Source organism: Prunus persica, unplaced genomic scaffold (genome assembly GCF_000346465.2).
Source record: "Prunus persica cultivar Lovell unplaced genomic scaffold, Prunus_persica_NCBIv2 scaffold_13, whole genome shotgun sequence".
In the NCBI taxonomy this organism is placed as follows: Eukaryota; Viridiplantae; Streptophyta; class Magnoliopsida; order Rosales; family Rosaceae; genus Prunus; species Prunus persica.
In genome coordinates this window covers 1-25,142 of record NW_018027149.1, presented here as the reverse complement: position 1 = coordinate 25,142, position 25,142 = coordinate 1, and the positions used below count along the sequence as shown (strand labels likewise).

At 36.6% G+C, this 25,142-nt stretch overlaps 1 protein-coding gene across 1 annotated transcript; it reads right to left on the bottom strand.

The window, feature by feature from the left end:
• Positions 1-20,616: 20,616 nt before the first annotated feature.
• On the bottom strand, positions 20,617-25,136 carry LOC18784540 (ABC transporter C family member 3). Its single transcript, XM_007217845.2, has 10 exons — positions 24,340-25,136; positions 24,116-24,202; positions 23,378-24,019; positions 23,076-23,240; positions 22,375-22,669; positions 22,050-22,264; positions 21,667-21,972; positions 21,489-21,552; positions 21,146-21,385; positions 20,617-21,049 (listed from the first exon to the last, which is right to left on the bottom strand). Exons 1-10 carry the CDS (start codon positions 25,111-25,113, stop codon positions 20,940-20,942), a joined length of 2,898 nt encoding a protein of 965 aa, XP_007217907.1. The 5' UTR covers positions 25,114-25,136; the 3' UTR covers positions 20,617-20,939.
• Between the last annotated feature and the right edge of the window lie 6 nt (positions 25,137-25,142).

The following is a 25,142-nucleotide window of genomic DNA, read 5'->3' as shown; positions in this document are numbered from 1 at the left end:
GGTAAATTTGTAATTTCACTTAAATAATTTAAATAATGGGTTAAATTTGGAGTCGGGGTGTTACATTTATGGATTTATTGAATCTGTCAAACCATGCCCTAGGAGATTGCTTTAACCCATACAATGACTTTCTGAGCTTGCAAACTTGATCCTCCTTGTCACGAGCTAAGTTACATCCTGGTGACAAGTCCATATATACTTCTTCTTCCAAGTCTCCATGTAAGAAGCATTTTTGACATGAAACTGATGTAATAGCCAATCGAGATTTGCGGCTAGAGACAGAAGGGCTCTGATAGTTTTAATCTTGGCTACTGGGGCAAAGGTCTCTTAGTAGTCTATTCCATATCCTTGCGTGTACCCTTTCGCCACCAATCTAGCTTTATATCTTTCAAAGGATCTATTTGCTTTGAGTTTCACAGTATAAATCCACCTACATCCCACTGTCTTCTTTCCATGAGGTAATGGCATGAGTTCCCATGTGCCATTCTTTTGGAGAGCTCGCATTTCTTCATTCATGGCTTCTTTCCATTTTGAGTCTTCTAGTACTTCAGTTACACTATTGGAAATGGGTATGTTGGCCAACTGCTTCACAAAGTGTACTCGTGACTCTAATAGTCTGCTGATGGATACATAATTGTTGATGAGATATTTCCCTTTTGCATTAAGATCTGCTTTGTAGTGAACTGGAGGTTTTCCACGGTTCATTCATTTTGGAAGCTGATATGCAGGCTCTGTGCCTTCTGAAATTAAATCATCATGAGAAATTTCATTAATGTTATCAGTTTCAGGAGAAGATGTTACCTGAATGATGTCCTCAGCAGGTGATTGGTGTGGTACTGGAGCTGAAGAATTCTCCTGTGTGGGCAAAAACTCCTCAATGATGATCTCCTCCTGAGTTTGACAGCAAGGAGACGATCGATCTCTGTCCTCTGGCGACCGGTCGTTTTTGCACAGAGTCGAATTTTCGAGGGGCGACAGGTCGCTTTCCACTTGCGACTGGTCGCTTTTGCATAGAGTAGAATTCTCGCTGGGCCATCGGTCGTTTTCAGTCTGGGACGTTTTTGTAGGAAAAAATTCAGAAATTGGAGAAGTTTTGGCATTTTGATCCTCCTCCTGGACGGCTGAAAAATATGTCGGATTCCCATAACACAACATCCATAGAAGTATAGACTTTCTGACTCGGAGGACGATAACATCAGTACCCTTTCTGATGAGGTGCATAACCGATGAAAACACATTTTTTGGCGCGGGGATCCAATTAGCTGCGTTGGTGATTATGTAAGTGGACGAAGACCACACAGCCAAAGATACGGGGTTCCAGATTTTTAGTATGAGGTATTTGGAGATAGTGGTAGAGTGTTTGAAGGGGGGGGGGGGGGTTTGGAAATTGAGGATACTGGAAGGAATCCGATTGATAAGGTATGCTATAGAGAGGACGGCTTCTCCCCAAAAGGACAGAGGCATATTGGCACCAAAGAGAGAGGCACGAACCACTTCCAATAAGTGTCTATTCTTTCGTTCAGCCACACCATTATGTTGGGGAGTGTAAGGGCATGAGCGTTGATGTATGATGCCATGATCTTGTAAGAACTGATTAAGATCATGGTTGAGAAATTCTCCGCCATTGTCAGACCAAAGAACCTGAATTCTAGTATGAAATTGTGTCTCGACCATTTGATAGAATTGTTGAAATTTGGAATTGATTCCGCTTTTGTTTGGAGAAGAGAAACCAAGGTCATACGTGTGCAATCATCGATAAACGTGACAAACCATCTAGCGCCCCCAAGAGTGGTAATTTTAGCCGGGCCCCAAACATCAGAATGAACAAGAGAAAAGGGAACTTAAGGGAAAAGGAACACGATGGCTCTTGGCTAGTTCACAGATGTCACACGTAAAACTGAAGATATCTAACTGGGAAAATAAAGAAGGAAATAGCTTCTGTAAATATCCAAACGACGCATGTCCAAGACGTCGATGCCATAACCATACTTCGGAAGTTTGCTTCTCAACACTCGTACCCCCAATTTTGTAAGCTTGATTGAGGCTAGCTTCACTGTCAGAGGCCAAGTCCAGATAGTAGAGTTTGCCCCTCTTAGTACCACAACCAATCGTCTTGCTGCTGAGGATGTCCTGAAAAACATAATGAGTAAGCCAAAAGGTGCAATTCAAAGTCGTAGTAATTTGGGCAACAGACAAAAGATTATGATGTAAGAATGGAACAATCAACACATAATCCAAAGTGAGAGTCAGAGAGAGAGAGAGAGTGAACCCTCCCCAATTACTGGGGAAGGGGTACCATTGGTATTAAATACCACCGATTGAGAAGACGGTGTATGAGAGGTAAGTTGTCCAGGATCAAAGGTCATGTGATCAGTGGCTCCGATGTCAATGACCCAGATGTGTTTCTTTAAAGAACTATGCAAAACATAACCGTGGGAACCTGTTGTGACAATTTTTGAGGATGAGGAAGTGAAGGCAGCAGTTTGGGAAGATGAAACGATATTCATGACAGCGGAAGGATTTAAGAATAAGAGAACAAAAAAAAAAGAAAGAATTTGTGTTTAGGGTTTTGTGATAAGAGGATATGAGGATTTGGGTATGAAGATTTGAATTTGAAATTGTAAATATGAGGAATTTGCTTTAGGGTTTGGGTGTGAAGAAATTTGATATGGGGATTTAAGGTTTGTGTTTGAAGAAATTTGATATGGGGATTTAAGGTTTGTGTTTGAAGAAATTTGATATGATGATTTAGGGTTTGTGTTTGAAGAAAATTTAATATGAGAATTTAGAGACAACCGATGATCGATTGCTCTGATATCATGCTTAAATATGAATATGGTTTGAATGTATTAGGTTATTTTTATTCTTCTCCATAAGGAGGTATACATAAGAGTTTACATGTACTATACAAGGAATTAGATACAGTAAAGAATTAGGAAAGTATCTCCTAATTATATAATGATTTATCAACTAGATAAAAATAAGCACTACTACAAAAAAGCAAAAAGACGACGGTAAATCACCGTCGTGTATTTGGTTTTTCAATGGTCGTGGAATCCACCGTCATCTTTTCCCTCATAAACCACGACGCTAAATCACCGTCGTTGTTACAATATACAACGTCATCAACAAATACAAAACGACGTCTTTGTACTGCAAAAAGATCTAAAAAAGCAGTCGAGGATGAGAATAGACGACCAACTCTCTAAAAAAACCGTCGTTAAAAAGGAAAAATATGACACATATTAACAGAACATGGCCGCAAGATAGACATACAACGACGAAAATTAAAATAAGACGCCGTTAAATATCATTTTCACGACAATAAAAAATATGTCGTCTTTAAATATATTAGAAGACGACATTATTGATACCTACTACGTCGCCTATATAAAAAGAACCGTCGTAAAATAAATTTTCCACTTCGATTTTTCTATAAAAGATGACGTGGAAATAGTTGTCAGTGTCATTATTTACGACGTATGTATTTATAGAGTAGACGTTGAACAACGAAACAACGTCGGTTACAAATATATGAGAGTCGTATTACAAAATTTATACGTCCTATTTTCAGAAACAAACAACGACGATAAATATTAGACGTTGTTAAATAAAACAACGTCGAAAAAAAAATAAAAACAGACGTGTTTAGTCTGCTAAAGTTCTAAAAAATTATCGAGGATGAGAATAGACGACCAACTCAAACAAATCACCGTCGTTAAAAAGGAAAAATATGACACATATTAAAAGAACAAGGCCGCAAGATAGGCATACAACGACGACAACTAAGACACTACGCCGTCAAATATAATTTTCATGACAAGAAAAAATATGACGTCTTTAAATACATGAGAAGACGACGTTATTGAAATATACTACGTCTCTTATTTACAAACAACCGTCGTGAAATAAATTTTCCACTTCGATTTTTCTAAAAAAGATGACGTGGAAATAGTTGTCAGTGTCATTATTTATGACGTATGTATTTATATAGTTGACGTTGAAATGCAAAACAACGTCGTTGGCATTTATATAGTCGACGTTGTATTTATATGTATTCATTACTCACGACGCACTTATTAATATAGACGACGTTGAACTTCTAAACAACGTCGGTTCCAAATAAATGAGAGCCGTATTACAGAATATATAGACGGCGTTGATTATGATGAGAGCCCGTATTACAAATAACGTCGTTTAATTGATATTAGACGGCGGTTATAATGAATTACCGTCGGAATTCATTTTGTTCCTCTTCGTTTATAAAAGAACTTGCGACGTGGAAAATGTATGATGACGTCGTATTTTTTAACGTTCAGATTATATATCTCGTTTTTTAGACGTCGGTATTATGGGATTGGAGTCGTGTTATTTTGAATTACATGGTGGTTCTTAATCCTTCCCCGACGTGATATCCTGAATAATTGCTTCACAATAGCGTCGTGGTTCTTCATTGTTACGTTGCTTTAAGACGTCGGTAAATATGCTGAATAACTGGTTCACAATAACGTCGTGTTTTATTTGAACGTAGAAAGTGAAGAAATCACATTACAATATATTACAAAATTAATGTCATACACTGCCAATTACATAAGCATCATTCAATCCATATATCTTCACACCCATCTTGAATATTTTGACCGCCTAACTCACCCACCAGTTCATCAAATGTGTCAACATTTGGCATCCCTCTAGTAAATGGCTCACACTCAATTATCACATCACCTAAGACTTCATCACCAATAACATCATTATATTCTCTATTAGGCATTGATAACACTACCGACCAACCACGATGCATCGGGTCGTCAACAAAAAATATTTGTTTGACTTGAGAAGCCAAAACAAATTGGTCATTCCTATGTCCAATTTTACTCAAATCTACAAGGGTAAATCCAAGTTCGTCGACTACAAGACCAGAACTATCTATCCAATCACACCTAAAGACTGGGATTGTAAACTTTTGGTAGTCAAGGTCCCAAATTTCTTGAATGACACCATAGAAACCCATATTTGAGAGAATTGGGTTTTTATCCTTGGCACTAGCAACTTGCATGGTATGTGCAAGTAAATAAACTCCACTATTTTGAGTTGTCCGCACATCATCTTGTGCCTTGATATTGAATTTAATACCTTTAATAAGATAGCTCCTATATAATGGCACTGCCATGTTTGGACCAGCTGCTAGCCACCTTAAATTTTCTGATACGCCATGATTGTCTTCCTCAAGTTCACTTTGAACCTGCAAATTAATCATATATCTTAATTCAATCTAACATAGAAATAAGAAGAAAATTAAAAGAGAAATATGTTATTCAACAACATATACCTTGAAGCGTAGCCATTGAATGAAAGTGCTATTGTGCTTATCCTGCAGCCACTTTGTTCTCTTTCTAAATTTTGGATAAGCAGTCTTGATGTGGATCATATGTTGCCTACATGACACGAAAAATTCAAGCATTACGGTCCCAAATATAGAAGATAAACATAAGAAATAATTTAAAATCAATAAGTTAAAGAATAAAACTCATACGTACTCGATATAAGGTAGGACTTCCTCCGTATTCTCCAAGACATATAGATGTGCTTGATTCAACAGGTCTTGATCAACTACGCTCACTGTGCAACCTGATAATGGCTTTGAAAGTCCCATCTTTTGGCTTGAAGGCATTCCAACTGTACTAACATCAGATAAATGCTGAGTACAAAACTCTACCGCTTCTTCAGCTATATACCGCTCAGCAATGCAACCTTCGGGACGAGTACGATTCTGAACATACCCCTTCAGCACTTTCATATATCTTTCAAACGGATACATCCACCTAAAATATACTGGCCCACATAGACGAACTTCTCTGACAAGATGTACTACTAGATGAACCATAATATCAAAGAATGAAGGGGGAAAGTACTTCTCAAGCAAACACAGAGTAACTACTACATCTTCTTCCAACTTATCTAGCTTGGAAACATCAACAGTCTTTGCACATATAGCATTGAAGAAGAAGCACAAACGAGTTATTGCATACCTTGCAGGCTTCTCCAAAACAGAACGAATTGCCACAAGGAGCAATTGTTGCATTAAGGTATGACAATCATGTGATTTAAGGCCAAGAAGTCTTGAATCTTGTAAAGATACAAGATTTTTAATATTTGAAGAATAACCTTCAGGGACCTTCATACCATAGAAAGAATTGCAAACCTCTCTCTTCTCTGCTCTTGACAAATTGCAAGGCCCAGGAGGCAAATGAGTACGTCTTTCTCCATACTCGGGTTGCAAATCAGTTTTGACCCCCATGTTCAATAAATCTAATCGAGCAGCAATCCCATCTTTATTTTTTCCAGGGATCTCCAGCAATGTACCAATAATACTATCGCAAACATTCTTCTTAATGTGCATAACATCTAGGGCATGCCTCACAGGAAGGTATTTCCAATACTCGAGATCAAAGAATATTGATTTCTTCTTCCAACAAACTCTGTCACCATTTTCAACCATATGCAGCACTTCTTCTCCGGTTAATGGCTCGGGAGGTATGCCATATTCAGGTTTCCCATTAAAAGCTGCACGTTGCCTCTTATATGGATGATTGATTGGTAACCATTTTTTATGCCCAATGTAACAAATTTTGTGGCCATTTTTCAACCTGTGACTAGGTGTATCATTGCCGCATATTGGACAAGCTTTATATCCTTTAACAACACAACCAGATAAGTTTTCATAGGCGGGGAAATCATTAATTGTCCACATTAATGCAGCTCTGAGTGTAAAGTATTCTCCATTATGTGCATCATACACTCCTCTAATCCCATCCCACAAAGATTTTAAATCATCAATCAAAGGCTCCAAGTAGACGTCTATATCATTTTCGGGTTGTTTAGGACCGAAAATCAATAAGGTTAACATCATGAACTTTCGTTTCATGCACAGCCATGGAGGGAGATTATATGTAACTAAGATAACCGGCCAACAACTATATCTGCCACTTAGATAACTGTGGGGATTGAATCCATCAGATGAAAGAGCCAATCTCAAGTTTCTCGGCTCATTACCAAACTCAGGCCATTTATCATCAAGAAGTTTCCAAGACGGGGAATCCGCCGGATGAGACATCTGACCGTCAATTGATTTTCTAGCAGCATGCCAAGTCAAACTCTTAGCTGTCTCATGTGATCGAAACATCCTTTTAAACCTTGGAATTGGAGGAAAATACCACACCACCTTCGCTGGCACACCCTCTTTCAAGATTGAATCTTTGCCTTCCTTCCACCTTGAGATACCACAAGTAGGACAATTAGTTGAATCCTCATACTCCTTCCTATACAAGATGCAATCATTGGGGCATGCGTGCATTTTCTCATAACTCAGCCCCAATGCACACAAAGTCTTTTTAGCCTCGTACATAGAGGTTGGTATTGTATTTCCTTCTGGAAGCAAATCGCCTTGAAGTATCAATAATTCTGTAAAACAGACATCACTCATCCCATGTTTTGCCTTCAAATTATACAACTTCACTAATGCCGATAATTTCGTGTACTTTCTACAACCAGGGTACACTGGTTGATCTCCATCCCCAATCACATTGGCAAACTCATACGGATCGGAACCAAAATCACCAAAATCATTATCATCCATATCAATTTCTTCAGACACAAAACTGTACCTACTATGGCCATCATCTTCTTCAACATTTCTACTAGCATTAGTAGTTGCTTCCCAAGGTTCTCCGTGAAATGTCCAATTCTTATAGCTTTGGTCAATTCCATTAAAGTATAAGTGATCCCTTATAATTCCAACCCCAAACAACTTCAAATTAACACATTTAACACATGGACAACGGATATGTGTTGTAGTTAGAAGATTTTCTACAGCAAACTTCAAAAATGCTTCCACCCCAAACTCATATGCCTTCGATCTTCTATCCGAGTGCATCCATGACTTATTCATCTCCGACACTATAACCTATTATCTATAATAAAGTGAAAATACAGGCAATGACCATCACTATAGCAGATTATACAAAGATCTAATAGCAAGTAATACACAACAGAGACGACGGGTTTTAAACAAAAACAGACGTATTTGGCATATATAGACGACGGATTTTCAACAGACGTCGTCTAATATAAGTAATACAAACGACGGTTTATGAAAAAACCGTCGTGTATAATAATACAACGACGGTTTTTTCATAAATCGTCGTGTAATCGTCGTCGTATGCCTAAAAAGGCGTCGTGTCTCAGTTTATTTTCAAAAACCCAAAACCCATTAAGAACACAACATATATATGAAACCAAGCAAGAAACCAACATATACATGAAACCAAGCATGAAAACAATAAATCCATTCCCAATTCAACATAACATAGGGTGATTAAAAGATCCGACAAAATTAAAACCATTCCCAATTCAACATAACAGATAATGTAATCCATGAACCCATTAAACAGAAAATCCATGAACCCATTAAACAGAAAATCCATGAACCCATACCTATAAGCACATTATTAACAGATCGCAAAGCATATACCTAAAACCCTTTAACAAAACAACCTAATATCATTCAATGAATTTACGAGGGGAAGATAGGGTTTGTACTTACAGGTTGGACGAGCTCACAGATTCGACGGAGCCTGGAGAGTGCAACTTTTAATTAGAGCAGAAGTGAGAGAGCGAATGTTATGTTGCGCGAAATCTAAAAATTTTAGGGTTCAGGGTTAGAAGTATAAGAATAAGAGCCAAATATAAAAAAATTTAGGGCGCGCGAAAATTTTTAGAGCGCGCGCTCTTTAAAACGTCGAAAGAAAAACCATGGCGAAAGTTCTACAAGAACCGACGTAAATGTAATATTCCACCACGAAAACACTGAACGTAACGCCGTTTATTTTGACGTTCATTTTTTGGATTAATTTTAAATTTATTTTGAATATTTTGATATAAAGACGACTGAAAAACCACGTCGCAGTTAAGAAATTGAAAACGTTGTAAATTATAATAGACGACTTACATATTAAAATGACGTCGTTTAAAGTGAAAACCATGTCGGATATTTTACTGCACGACGTAACATATGTATTCCACGACTCAACCACCGTCGTTAACAATTAATACCCTAAACCCTTAAAACTAAATTATATAATTTTAAAAATTAAGTTTATAAAAGGGTTTATGGTTTTACAGCCTAATATATACCCTATACTACCCAAAAATTATACTTTAAAAATAAACCCCAATAAATAACAACCCTAATCTCTAAACCTTAGACTCTAAACCCTAAACCATAAAACTAGAAGTGATTTTATGACTCATCAAAACAATTTTGTTTTGGATGGTCATTTTAAATTTTTGTTATTCAAAATGAATTTTTTCAAGGTTTAGGGGGAAGAAAATATATCAATGACTTCATAGGAGTTGACTTTGCATTTTTCTGATTTATTTTAAATTTATTTTGAATATTTTGATATAAAAATAATAAAATATTCTTATCACAACAACAAACCACGTCGGTGTTAATAAATTTTAGACGTTGTAAATTGTAATAGACGATTAAGTTGTTAAAATGACGTCGTTTAAATGAGAAACCATGGCGGATATTTAACTATCCGACGTAAAATATATATTCCACGACTTAACCGCTGTCGTTACAAAGTACTACCCTGAACCCTTAAGAAATTGAAGACGTTGTAAACCATAAACGACTCAATTGTTCAAAGAACGTCGTCTAAATATCCTTTTACGTCGGATTTGGTTAAAACGAAACAACAAAAAACGACGGCTTTTGACCTTATTACGTCGTTGGAAAAGTATTACACGTCGGTTACGCAATTTGTATGTTTTTTTTTTTTTTAATTTAAGAAAACCTCAACAAATTTTTACATTATATATTATAGACAAAATTTGTACATTATACATAAATATCAAGTGTTCAATAATTCCCCTATTCCAGGTGAAGGCAAACAAACTCTGACCATTCATTCCGGACTTCATCAATTGCTTCTTGGGGGTATGGCGCTTCCTGTTTTCCCTTGGCATACTGCATAAACAATGACTATTAGGGTTTATAAATAAAAAGAAATTCAATCACAGACGACGATATTTTTCATAACCGACGTACTATATCTTTTCAACGACGGTAATTTTACATGACCGTCGTTGATAATACAAAAAACGACGTAAAATGTATGAAGGTAATTTCTTCGTACCTTCTTCTCAAACCCCAAGGAAGGATCCATGATGATGTCCCTCATGAAGCGCATCACATAATACCCGCATTCGACATTGCTGGGTTGCTTTGGTGTGCCTGACAGAGTTTTCCAAATGACTGCCTTACGGCCTGGTCTGGCTATGTGAGAATTATAAATTTTTATAGCACTGTTCACAATGTTTTTGGCCTCTTCATCGACCACACGATTTCTTGGCAGAGGATCCAGAAAATAGACGGTTTCTCTCTTTGCTCTTACAATCAGCAAGATCCAATGACGGCTGCACAAAATTAATATAAAAACGACGGTTATTTACAATAACGACGTATTATAATATTTCACACGACGAAATAAAGTAGCAATCGACGACATTTTACATTTATCACGACGATAAATAACTACCGACGTGATTAGTAGTTTCAAACGACTCAATACAATAAAACATCGACGTGGTTAGTTTATACGCTGTAATTTATTGAAAATCATAAAAACAAAATCCTGTTAAGGAGACTAACCCTGGATTGTAAGGCATCAGGAAAATCTGTTCACCGTCAGTCTTCTGAAGTCGAGATGCTAGTAGGCGTGATCTGTCAGCTATTGTGCCAGAGCTGGCACTAACTGTAGCAGGGTCGATAAAGCCAACCATATTGCACATATTTGCTCGTTTCAAAACATCGTGCAAGTGCCTAAATATATAAAATAATATAAACAAGTCAGCACAAAAAAACACACGACGGTTATGTATAACAAAACGACGTATTATAAAATTTCACACGACGTACTGAAATAGACAACGACGTTATAATATATTTATCACGACGGTAAATACTAACGACGTGGTTAGTTAGTTAAGACGACGCAATAAATAAACCAATGACGTATTATTTTAGAATGACAAACCTCATATATACAAAAAAACACGACGGTTATGTATAACAAAACGACGTATTATAAAATTTCACACGACGTACTGAAATAGACAACGACGTTATGATATACTAACGACGTGGTTAGTTGGTTAAGACGACGCAATAAATACACCAACGACGTATTATTTTAGAATGACAAACCTCATATATACAGCAAATTGTGTAATATCTTCAGGCAGGAGGAAGGTATCGCGCTCTAGACCAAACGCCTCCTTATCAATTGTAAAGTGCAGGGTCTTATCCTGAGGCACGAGTGTCGTTTCCACATAACAACAAAGGGAGTTTAAAGAAGATGGCGCCTCCATATTTGAATAATCAACAACTTTAATAACCTGTTTAAAGAAATAAAAAAAATGACGTGGTAATTCAATAAAAACGACGGTTTAAGGAATAAAACGTCGTCTGAAAAGAATTTAAACGTCGTCTGAAGAAACCGTCGTGGTGAATAATTTATTACGTCTTAAAAAAAATTCCGCCGTCTAAGTTGTAAACAAACGACGGTTTAAAGAAAAATATCGACGTCTGGAATTTTGAAAAACAAATAAAAAAGGCAAAGTTATGTGAACATACCTGGTCGTCATCTTCTTTCTCCTTTTCATCATGTTTTTCTTCTGTCTTCCCTTCATCTATTACGTCGGGAATGACTAACTCCGTCGTCTAAAAACCACAAAGTTTTAAAATAACGACGTTTAATGGCGTGTAAAACAAGTAAACTAAATACGACGTGGTATTGAAATACAAATGACGGTTTATGTTTAAAATCGTCGTGGTATGTATTTCAAACGACGGTTTTATTAATAATAACGATGTCTAATGGTTTTTAAAAAAACAGAGAATTCAAAGTTCAGATATGTTACCTTTTCTTCCTGATGTTTCCTATTTTTGGCAGTATCATCCTCAAAATGCTGGGATCTCACATCACCTCCAGAGCAGCTTGCTTTGTCAGACATTGGATTTTTGGGACTTTGGCTAATTATGGGTTTAAGCATGCTTGGATCAAAATTGGGAATTAATTGGGAAAGCTGACTCAGGAAATGCTCCCTCTCAGCCTCTACCAATTGTTTCGTTCTAGCCTCCATCCTTAAAGCCTCTTCCCTTGCCTTAGCTTCCATCTTTTTAGTCTCTTCTTGAAGGAGAACTCTTAAACTGTCCTTCAAACGGTCATCAAAGCTCACTCTCTGTGGTTTGGGTAAATTGAAATATTGCCTTGGTGAGATCCTAGCACCTACTCCTCTCACTCTGCCTGGATGCTCGGGGCCCAAAGCCATGGTCAGCACATCATTGCTGCCAGAAACAGTGACTTTGCCTTCCGAGACTTGTTTTTGCAATTCATCCTAAAACAAAGATATATAAAAAAGTAAGAACAAAAACACACGACGGTTATTTATATACAAACAACGTATTATATAATTTCACACGACGCAATAACATATAAATCGACGTTATTATAATTTATCACGATGGTAGTTTTTAAACCGACGTGGTTAGTTTTTAAAACGACGAAATGAATAAACCACCGACGTCTTATGCTTTATTTACAGATAACAGAGGGATGATTCAATATTCACACCTTTAACGACCTTGTTTAAAACATTTCGACGTAATAATTCAATACAAACGACGCGAAAATGAACCACCGACATCTTATGCTATAATTACAGAAAACAGAGTAGTGATTCCTGATTTAGACCTTTAACGACGTGGTAATATCATTCACACGACGCAAAATATAACATAAGACGTAATAAGAATTATTCACAGTTTAATAAAAATTTAAAATAGAGTGAGTAGGCTTACAATTAATTTTGCTTTCTCTGCCACCTTTGGATCCGAGATGTTACCATGTTTGTCCTGTCTAGCTCTCTTCCATAAGGTAGATCGATCAATTTCTACCCCAAGCATGGTTTCCTCCAATTGATCCTCCAAACCAGCATATCCTTTTCGAGACAATCGATGATTGTACTCAAGTTTCTCCCTAATCTGTGCATGTTGAGAATGCACAGACTCAAAATCTTTGGATAACCTTGAAGCTACAAAGGCATCCCATTGTGCTTTCTCTATGAATTTATATGTTTCAGGGGGTTGGCTTAATCTCTCTCTGTCATTGGTGTATGGAAGGATATATTGCCTCGTTAGTGTAGACTTGAAATCCTTCCATTTCTTGGCAGCAGAAGCTAACACAGAGCTCTTGCCCCCTTGACCTACGACAAAAGCAATGTCAACTGCTTCCCAAATCTGCTCCTTTATATCCTTGGGAATTTGAGCCCATTTCATGTCCACAAGTGGAACTCTGGAGCATGCCAACACACCAATGTAGGACTGCATCTCACTATGTGCTTGGCCAATTCCTTTCCCCATTTTATTGTACTCAACAATTGGCCTCAGTTTCTGAAGTTTTCTCTTCACAACACGAGGCATTGTGCTCATACCTCGACCAGACTTTGAATCATCAGAGATTGTTGTCGTGCTGGTTCGTTCTGTCTCAGCAGATGATGAAGCAAACTTCATCTTCTTCGAAGGCTTCACTTGAGGAGGTACCATTCCAAGGTCCTTACCTCCATTTTTCTTGGAGCCAGAATCCTTACTTTGGTCTTGGTGAGAAACCATTTTTACAGACAAAACTGCAAGTGAAAATATTTCAGGAAAAGATTAAGAACACAAACGACAGTTATTAATAAAATACAACGTATGATATGATTTTAAACGACGCAATGAAATAATCTCAGACGTAATAAATGTTTAAAACCAAGGTAATTAAACAACGACGAAATAATTAACTATAAACGACGTGATAATTAACTATAAACGACGAAATATTAATATAACGTCGTGGTATTGATGTTCACACGACGTCAGTCGTAATATACCTTCGTCTATATAAGGATCCAAAACCCTTCTTTCTTTCTCTGTGAATGTTTGATTGCAGATTTGATTTTTCTGAACCATGGTTTTTGTTTTCTAATTTGATAAAATACAAGGCCAAGAAAGAAAGGTTTGGAATCTTATATAGACGACGGTATTTCAATATGACGTCGTGGTATTAACATTCACACGACGTAAAACAATAAGATACTGTCGTCTATATTAGATACCAACCCTACTTTCTTTTTCTTTATATTTTATCAAATTAGGGAAAAACAAAAACCATTGTTCAGAGAAATCAAACCTGCAATTAAACAAGCAAATAAAAAAAAGACTATAATTTTAAAAACAACTTTGTCAATTTTCAGACGACGCTAGAACGACTGACGAACCGTCGTGGTCTACATATTTAACCACGTACATAAGAAGCTACCGTCGTCTTATTTAGTTGAGGTAGTTGTCTTCAAAGTTGGAAACTTTCCCTCTTTGTCTGTATATTTTATCGAACTTGGAAAGAAGTAAAATGATTTTGGCCAGAAAAAAGGTAAAAAAAATTTTCAAACAAAAAACGTATGAGCATGCAAAACAGCAACCAAAATAGTGAAAATGAAAGCTTACCTTTTGCGTGCAATGAAAGCAAGAGGAAGATTATGTTTAAGTTCAGAGACGACGAAGAAGACGAGAGGAAGACGATGAGATACTCTGACAGTGCTCTGACAAGGAAAAAAGTCTAAAAGTTTTCTCTGGGAGATTGAACTTTTTAATCGGGTTTGGAAACAGCGCATGTGTATGTCAGGTAGACGAAAAGTTGATTACATATAAAACCATTTCAAAAAAATAATACGGCGGTTACATATAACTACGACGTATAAATTACAAAATACGACGGTACATTTAACTTCGGACGTGGTAAATAAATACGACAGTAGTGTTGTAGGTACCGTCGTAGTAAACTCAAAAATTAAAGTACATAAGTAATAACTCGCGTCATGGTAGATTATTTAACACGTCGTTTTTATTAATGTACCGACGTGGATTTCTATAATATACGTCGATCATACCGACGTTGATTTTACAATTTAAACGGTGGTGTTTTTGTAAGGACCGCCGTTGGTTTTAAAAATTTATTCTATAAATTTGTCGCGTCATGGTAGAATTTTTTTTCCCGTGACCTTTCAGTTTATTTTTCAATTACAGTGCGTTATAAATAGAGTTTTTTTTTTCCGGAGGAAATTTAAAATGTAGGAAATTAATGTTCTGGAATATGTAAAGTTTCTTTTTTGGAGGACAGATTTAAATAAAATAAGAATATAAAAACAACTACTGTTTTTTTATTACTGTCGTCGTTTTTCGTCGTCTTAAGTAAGACTAAGACGACGTAATATATTTGTTTAGCGACGTTGATTTGTTTTTTAAACGTCGTTAGGTATAATATAACCGTCGTTGAAAATTGTCTCTCTGATTGCAAATTTGCAACGACGTTAGGTATAATATTTGTAGATACACAAACGCACACACATCATCAACTTCCAAAAAATTGTCTCTCTGATTGCAAATCTGTGTCATCTGTTAAGATTATGATGTGGAACAGAGTTCCATCTGGTAAGATTTCGTAACCCTTGGGATCTCAGACAAATCTGATTATGTCGGCGGTTTTCTATATAAACCGTCGTGGTTATTTCAATTCTTGTCATTAAGTAGATCTACTGACGTAGGATAAGAAAATCAAAGAAAAAAATTGTTAACAAAAATTCTTATTAAGACGACGGTTAAAATTAAAGGTACGACGTATAAAATGAATAAATACGACGTTAAATTTTATTGTACGATTTAAAGATAACGTCGTAGAACTATACGCAAATGACGTCGATATGTTTATATTTTCCGTCGTTGTACATTAATTTAATACGGCGATATTTTGTATTTTAAAGCCGTGGATTTGTTTGTAATTATACGGCGTCTTATACGAAAACCTCGTCGTGTTATTTTATGAGTAAAAACGGCGATTTTTATTGAAATCGTCGTCTTTACTTTCTACGTCGGTCGATTCATAACTTCTGCCGTTCTTTGTTGGCATTGATTTTACACTGCGGAAATCTGTTTCAAATAGACGTCGGTTGTTTAATTATGTACGTCGTTGTTTTTGAACAGCCATTTGAATCTCCATGTTTTAGTTGTCTAAGGTTGTATTACACGACGGTGTTTTTAGAACCGTCGTCTTTTTAAAAACCACGACGGTTTTCACTTAGACCGTCGTTGTTTTCTGGTCGTCTTTTTCACTTTTTGTAGTAGTGAAGAAAGTAAATCCCTTAATTAATCAAGGAAGTAAATCTCCTTAATTAATTAGGAGAATCAGGTTCAACAATGAATGTGGTTTTGTGTGCACAGCAAGATAATTGACAATTTTGAATCTTCTTGTGTTAAATCATATGTTGGACTTACTAGAGTAAAATAAGAAAATAAGAAAACTAAAAGCCTGTGTTTTATTCGTAGGCAACAAGTCAACATAACACCCTCCCCCCGAACTTCGAAATTCAAAGAGTTCACTGTCATCTTTTATATCCCAACATATGTTTTGACTAGTATGTGAAGTGGTACACTCCGAGATTCCAAATTCCAAATTCCAATCCATTATACCTACAGTAGAGAGGGATAGACCGCCAATCCAGTATCCCAACACATGTTTAAACAAAATTAATATTATTCTATATATTTCCTTTTTAGGAAAATTATTATGTAAAATTGTTTGGGCATGGCAGAAATGTAATCACAAAACAATCATTTTATATGCGATGCCAAAGTAACTTGGGGAATAAAGGTTTGGGCATGGCAGGAATGGATAGCCATGGTCGGCACTCGGGACTGTAATTAAAGGGGTAGATGGCATGTGATCAAAATTAACAAAAATGTTAAGGTAAGCTGAATGAGATATTGATCAAATAAGAAAATTGATAAATAAGTTTTTGTCAACGGGAGCTATTAGTTTTTAAATTTCAGATAGATGGGTCAGCGGCTCACTACTAGAAACACCGATATTGTCCCTAATTTAACTACCTACAGAGTTCAGTAAGTGTGAGGTTTTATCACAAAAGGTCTCGGTGTTATTAGTAGTAGAACTATTTATTATATTTTGTATTTTATTTAGTCAAGTTTCCGATGTGTGACTCATATTCTTCAATACTCCCCCTCACATGGGACCATCACACAACACGTGAGCACCACGTATTGGATAAGGGTAAACATTCAAGTCCAACATGTGAACACCACATGTTGGGTAAAGAGTAAGGGTAAAGGCCAGTAATTCAGGCCCAATCAATCCACCCACTCTGACACCATGTTAAATTTCAAAGAGACAGGCCAGCGGCCCACTACTAGCAACACCGATAGTGTCCCCAACTTAACCACCTACAAAGCCCAGTAGGTGTGGGGTTTTATCACAAAGGCCTCAGTGTTATTAGTAGTAGAACTATTTATTATATTTTGTATTTTATTTAGTCAAGTTTTCGATGTGGGACTCATATTCTTCAACATTAGTAACAATCAAAAATGTCATCTTGCACTCATCATTTGTAATTATATAAGGGAAAAATACATTATGATTTTTTTAAGAGCCAAAAATAGTTCCTTTTAATTATAATATGAAAATTAGAATAGAAAAAGTTGATATAGATGCAAATTTTTATTGAGGAGTTAGGTTTAATCTTCAGATTTGATGACTTTAATTTAAGTCCTTTGACTTTTGCACTACATAAGATTATATTCATTTTTAAATATATTCGGATGTAATCTTTTCATTTTTTTATTTTTAAAATTATTTTTGTTCCAATGATGCCCTTATGACATAAATCGGGTATTAATGATTTAGCCATTTACAACGTTTGGCATTGAATAGAAAAGGCAAATACAACGGACGAGAGAAGCTATTTATATCATTTGGCATTGATATAACTGATTGCTTGTTTCTTTTTTAGTTTGTCCATTAGGGAGTGTATTCAATTGAGATTTTAAAAGAGTATTTTGGGAGAAAAAAGTCATTTGGTATTCAATTAAGACTTTTAAATAATCTAAACAAGTCTTGTGGTATTCCATTAAGACTATTAGGATTTTTAAAAGAGGATGTCGAAATCACATGGTATTCAATCAAGACTTTAAACAAGTAACAAAAAGTCTTATGGTATTGAAAAACTTGCTAATTTCGAAAGATTTTTTAAAATGTGGAATTGTGTGGGACTTTTTAGTGGGAGGTATAAATACCAAACTCTATCTCAAATCTCACCCTAACCTATGAGATTTTTCACATGGAAATTTTTTTTTTTCGCTGGAAAATATGAACTTCCATGCACAGAAGGCTTCTCTCTTTGAGTCTCTCATATGCGGGGTTTTGTCCAATCATGCGAAGAGAAGTTGTTTGTAGTACCAAAGCCTCACACCCAATTACTGAACTCCAATTTTCTCACTCTATCTCTAACGGTGGAGCAAATAGCTCTCCCTCTGCTCCTTCACAACCCACCACAAATTTTTGTTAAAAAAAATATAACCTACACTACATATGTCTAGCCCACTTAAATTAAACCTATACAAACCTATCCAACATACCATCCCATCCTCCTGTGCAATTCTTCTCCTCCTCTGCAAAACAGATATAAGCAACTTCTCTGCAGCCACTGCCAACAACTCCGCTCAACTTCTTTGTAGCCAACAACTTCTCTTCTTTGCAACAACAAGTATTCTTCTCATTCTCTCCTTTTTAATTATTTTATGCATCTTTAATTTGAATAGAAAATGTTCTAGGGTTTAATTAGGAATGACTTATAATTTTGAGATTTTGTTGAAATTAATTAGGGCTTTGATTTTAGGAATTTTCTTGAGATGTTTAATTTGTTGTTGGTATTGTTGAGATGTTTGATTTGTGTGTTGGTATGTTTGATTAAATGCATTAATTTGTTGTTGGTATTGTTGAGATGTTTGATTTGTGTGTTGGTATTTTTGTTGAAATGTTTGATTAAAATCATTTTTACCTATTATTTATTTTATAGGTTATCTTTTATTATGTCGAATCACAATCGGAAACCAAAGAAAATTAAGATCTTGTTGTCTTTTTTTTAAGAAAAAGAATGATGGATCATCATCTAATACAAATATCAACTATCTTGAACGGTGATCCAGGAGTACGTCATCTAATATGCAAATATTAGGTAAAGGAACAATATAATGTGCGAATAACATATATTCTTTTAGGGCCATGTCAACCTGAGTTAGAACATTATCCAAGCCACTTAGAAGGGAAAATCTTACATTGATTTAATAAAAAGTGGTTTGGCCAATTCTCTTGGCTTGAGTATTCAGTTGCAAAGAACTAGGCATTTTGTTTTTCTTATTTCCTAATTGATAGAAATCAATAATTTTCGGCCTTGTTTTCCTTGATTTTTATGTACAGCAACAACGGAACGAGCTTTCTCATGTATGAGAATTATTGAATCGACTTCGAAGCACCATATATGTGATGAATCCATTTCTGTTTCTTCCTAGTTCTTTCTTATCTGTCTTTTAATTGATATTATGTTTTTGGTTGCTTGGTCAGGATGAGCAAGATGGGTTGATGTTGTGAGAGCTATGTTACTATCATGCCCTTGATCGTTTTCTTGCAAGTATAAATAGATGTTGTTGCTCTTTGCATATAATTGCATGCAATATGGCGAATTATTAATGGTGAGAAAATGAACAAGAAAAAGACAGGGAAGGACTTTTGAGTAGGCAATCAACCATTATATATTAACCTATAGGGCAGGTATACACTTTGCCAAGTATATATGTTGTATACTAGAGGGAAGGTGAATATAGGGTGCAAATTTTTGCCTTTAGGGTAGATAATAAACTGTTTTAGTACCCTATAATACAGATATATATAACTTACCAAATATAACTTACCTTCACCGAAGGTGCTTTTGGAGGTGGTTAATTATTTTTGCATACTTATAAGAAAGGTGCGATTTCGGGTGCAAGTTGTTACCTTCTCAATAGGTGATAAACTAATATCAAACCTCTAGTCGAGGTATTTTTTGTGTGCAATAGCAATATGTGTATCTTTTCCTATGATGTAGGTAATTTCATTAGTTGTATATATGTGTTATTTGATGGTTATAGTTCCTATTGTAGCAAAGTGCGATTTCGGGTGCAAGTTGTTACCTTTTCAATAGGTGATAAACTAATATCGAACCTCTAGTCGAGGTATCTTTTGTGAGAAATTTTTTGTTTCATCGAGTGGACCACGTCACTCATTTGCACATCAAAATAAAGGAATTCCGAGAATTTGGGTGAAATTAAGGAATCTCCTTATTTTTGTGTGGATGGATTCATGACATGGTCCACCCGTTAACCCAAAGAATTGTGAACTTCTCCTCATCTAGTGGAGGAATTGTGATTTTCAAAGGGAGAATCATCATTCAGTAGGAAAATTATTCAAACTAAAATCTTTGGTGGGTTTCCTACAGTGTCATCCCCTTCTTTAGTGTAGCTAACTAGTGGGTTTGTCTAACCAAAGTCTTTTGGGATACGGTTCTGGAATATCTACTTCTAATATAGTCTACGACGCATTGTCTTGGACAAGTAGAGGGACCGATGAATTTACTTACAAAATTTTCCAATTACAGAGCCATTTATCTATTCAATGAGAGGATGTTTTGCATAGGAGTTCAATCAACTTACAATTACTTTATTCGACCACAAAATTTCACACCTATATTGAGCTCTCAGTATCAAAATTACTTGAAAGTACTTAACCATACAATATTTGCAGCAGAATATAGCCTAAAATACACTGCAAACTTTAACTTGATCACCCAGTTCTATTGCTTTGGACCTCACCGCTTATGTTTCGTCATTATGAAAACAGCTACCAAGTTGAGTAGTTCATAATGAAGATTTGGAATTTCAATTGTCAGTCGAACTACTCAAAACTGGAATTCGACCTCATTGTGTACTCTGCCACAAGCTGAGCAAAAGATGACGACTTGTTCTCGAGCAAGGTTGCAGGAGAATCATATTCGTCAATAAGACCTACAACAAGAACAAAGATACAATTAAAAATGAATAAAAAGGTGAGGTTCAGTGGTAGCTAGAGGAAGTTGAATGCATTCATATGGCAATACTAACCATGACTCAGAAGCAGAACCATGTCACTATCAAGAACAGAAGTTATACGATGTGCAATAGTGATGACTGTACAGTCAGTAAAGTGTTGGCGAAGGGTCTGCTGGATGAGATTATCTGTAGCTGTATCGACCGACGCGGTAGCTTCGTCAAGCACCAAGACCTTACTTTTCTTGAGCAGCACACGGCCAAGGCAGACCAACTGCCTCTGACCCATACTCCAGTTCTCTCCATTCTCACTAACTGCAGCAACCATATGAAACATAAACAAAAGAATTTCCATGACGTAAAATGGAATCTAGTGCATCATATATAGCCTGTATCTTAGAGTAGCCATAGAACAAACCTGTGGCATCCAGCTTTCCGTCCTTTCTCCTAACTTCATCTCCAAGTTGACACTTATCCAGGGCCTGAAAAAATCAAAAGATGTTTTAACTAGTCCCACGAATTTACCACTGCAAATCTATTAATGAAGAACATTTAGTAGGAAGAAGCTTCCTTTCATCAGTGTAAAACCAACCAACCTCCCAAATTTGCTCATCTGTGTACTCTTCAAGTGGGTCCAGATTGCTTCTTACAGTCCCTTCAAACATGGTTGGGTCCTGAGGGATAATGCTCAGCCTAGACCTTAGATCATGCAGTCCAATTGAAGATATATCAATACCATCTATCAAAATCTGGCCAGAAGCAGGATCCACAATTCGGAAAAGGGTCTGTATGAGAGTCGATTTGCCACTGCCAGTTCTACCCACAATCCCAGTTTTCATTCCTCCAGGAAAGGTACATGTGATACCTCGCAACACAAGCGGCATGTGTGGGGCATAACGGACCTATATGAACATGAAATTCGAGTCACACATGAATGACCCCATATGTTATGAAATAAATAAACCAGAACAGCAAGTACCTGAAGATCATGTATGTCAACTTTTCCACGTAATGGCCAAGAACGATCTGGCTGATTGGATTCTATTACAAGAGGAGGCTCACTGGGAATGGTAGTGTACTGTAGTAATCTCTCCACTGATATAATTCTGTTCTCTACATTGCAAAGATTCCATATAAACCACGCCAGTAACGTGTTTAGATTAAGTCCATATGTGACAGTTAAGCCCGCAACACCTTCAGAGTAAAATACCAAAAACAAATAAGAAAAGAGAGAACTCATAGATTTGCTTTACCATTTGCTTTCAAAAGAATAATTAGTAACACACTAAATGAATGCCACTTGCCTGGATCAATCACCCCTGCTGGAATAGAGATCAAGAAAACCAAACAGAATCCAAAAGTTATAGATGACAACATATCCAAGCGAAAACATAGCCACTCCCTTGCAGCCACAGTATGAAAATTAGGCCGACCATAACCATCCATCAGTTTCATGTTTGTATCCCTAAATCTTGATTCTTGATTGAAGCTCCTAATAGTTGTCGAACCTGAAATTGTTTCAGCAAAGTGTTGTATCACTGGAGCTTTGCATACCCCAACCAACCGTGCCAGTTCTCGTGCTGAAGGTATGTAGTATTGCTGCATGAATATAAAAATTTTGAGCATCTTTCTTCACATTTAACATAGTTCATATAGATTGCTGGCTGTAATAGGAGTTAGGTTTGTTATATGGATTCATATTGTCAATCTTGTTCCATGTTGTGCCAATTTAGAAGTTTCTAAGAACTGTAGCGGAAAAAGGTGGAAGAAAATGTTAATGTATCAACTTAGTGAACTTTTGTGTCAATAAGGAAGCCAAGTTCCTCAGTTCCACATCAAATAGAAGGTAGAGCATGTATAGGAATGAATAACGAGCATCAACAGTGCATGATCAACAAAGAATTAACACTAAAGGGACATTAACATTTCCATGTTAGATTTCATGTGGAAATTCATGTATTGATACAACATATAAGATAGAAGCAGTAGGACAAAGAAGCGTTACCTGTAACCAGATACAGATTGCAATCACAGGGATAAAAATGATGAAAACCTGCCAAGCAACTTGCGAGATCACTGCAATAATTCCCAGAAGCTGGATCAATGAGTTGGCAAGGGCCCCAATTTGACCCGGCATGTTCAAGTCCACTACATTTTGGTCTGTAGAAGCCTGCAAGAAATCAATTAGCCACATTGATGAGATTACTGCATTCAGTACAGCAGCAGAGGGAGTGGTAGCTGTTTAAAGCATCTAATTCTCTTTGAATATCCCAATAAGGCACTATATTAGAAATATATTTTGCTTACTCTGTTTAGGATTCGTCCACTTGGAGTGGCATCAAAGAAAGACATGGGAGCACGGAAAACGCATGAATGCATTTTACTAAAGAGTAGAGTGGCTGTCCTGTACCCAGCTGTTGCAAGAAACATGGATCTGAAGAGGATACAAAAAGAACTTCCAACGGCCAAAGCAACATAAACAGTTAGAAGTGTAGAGGTTTCAACAGCAGGTTTCACATCCTCTGAAACAGGAGTTGCCCAAGCCATCCAGTAATTGCTTCCAATTTGAAGGACCTGAAAGAGAACCTGTGCAAGCAAGATAAACGGAACAAGAGCACCTCCGTATGCTGTGGTGATGTACTTCCAGTAGACTGACAACCCAACTCTACCTTTCTCTCTCTCTTCTTCTTGAACAAGCTGCCCTTTTGGTAAATCATCTGTTTTAGAATTTTGAACATCAGTGTCTTCTACGTTTTGGACAACCCCACTAGTACTAGCAAATTCTCCATCTTCTTTGCTAACGCTTATTTTTTCTACTGGCTCCACCTCTGCAGAATTAAGCACGGACAAAGCTTCCGCGTGTGCTCCCACAAGTTCCATAAAATCAGTTTCTGAATTAAGAATGTCATTGAACTTTCCTGCTTGAGTAATCCTTCCGTCTTTCATGACCTAATGACAAACAAATAAGTTTAAGCAGACAGATACTAACTAGATAATAACATATCTTATAGATTAAAATTCTAAGAAAAGCTCTGGATTTTTTACCAAGATGAGGTCAGCAGCAGGTAAGAACTCCACTTGATGAGTAACAAAGATTACTGTTTTTGAACCCAAGAGACCCAGCAAGCATTCCTGTAGTGCAATTATCAAGCAAACAAATTAATAATGAACTGTCAATTTTACGGATGCCAGTAATTCTATGATGTAAATAAGTTTGGATACTCAATTTAAACTAGATGTAATCACACTACAAGAGGGAAATGAAATACCTTAAAAAGGTGTGATCCTGTATGAGCATCAACAGCGCTAAAAGGATCATCAAACAGATAAATATCAGCGTCTTGATACAGAGCACGTGCAATTTGTATTCTTTGCTTCTGTCCACCACTTAAATTGATTCCCCTCTCCCCTATAATTGTCTGATCACCAAACGATAGAATTTCCAGGTCCTTCTTTAATGAACATGCTTCAAGCACCCTCTCATATCTTTCTCTGTCCATCTCTTGACCAAACAATATGTTTTCCTCTATCTTGCCACTCTGTATCCACGGTGACTGAGAAACATAGGCCTTTGTCCCACACATTTTAAGAGTCCCCGATATCTTCGGAACTTCTCCCAGAATACAAGAAAGTAAGCTAGACTTGCCTGAGCCAACAGTACCACAAACAGCAACCCTCATACCTTGGCTCACTTTGAAATTTAGATCCTTCAATGTTGGACTAGGGGATGATAAATCCCAAGAGAAATTCCCATCGACTATCTCAATTGCTGTATCAGAACTACCTCTTGGAAGGTTCTCTATAACGTCAGGAGGCAAGTCATCAAGACTAAGGAATGATGCAATTCTATCAAGGGATACCTTAGTTTGTGCTATCATTGAAATTAAGTCTGGAAGACCGTAGATAGGCTCTTGAAGAATCCTGAATGTTGCAAGTGCAGATAAGATCTTCCCCGACTCAAGTGGGATCCCCAAAAGCATGCAAGCAACGAACGTGACCACTGACACAAATGTGGGGGCACCCCAGAAAACAAATGAGGTCATGGCAGACGTGTAAACAAACTTTCGTAACC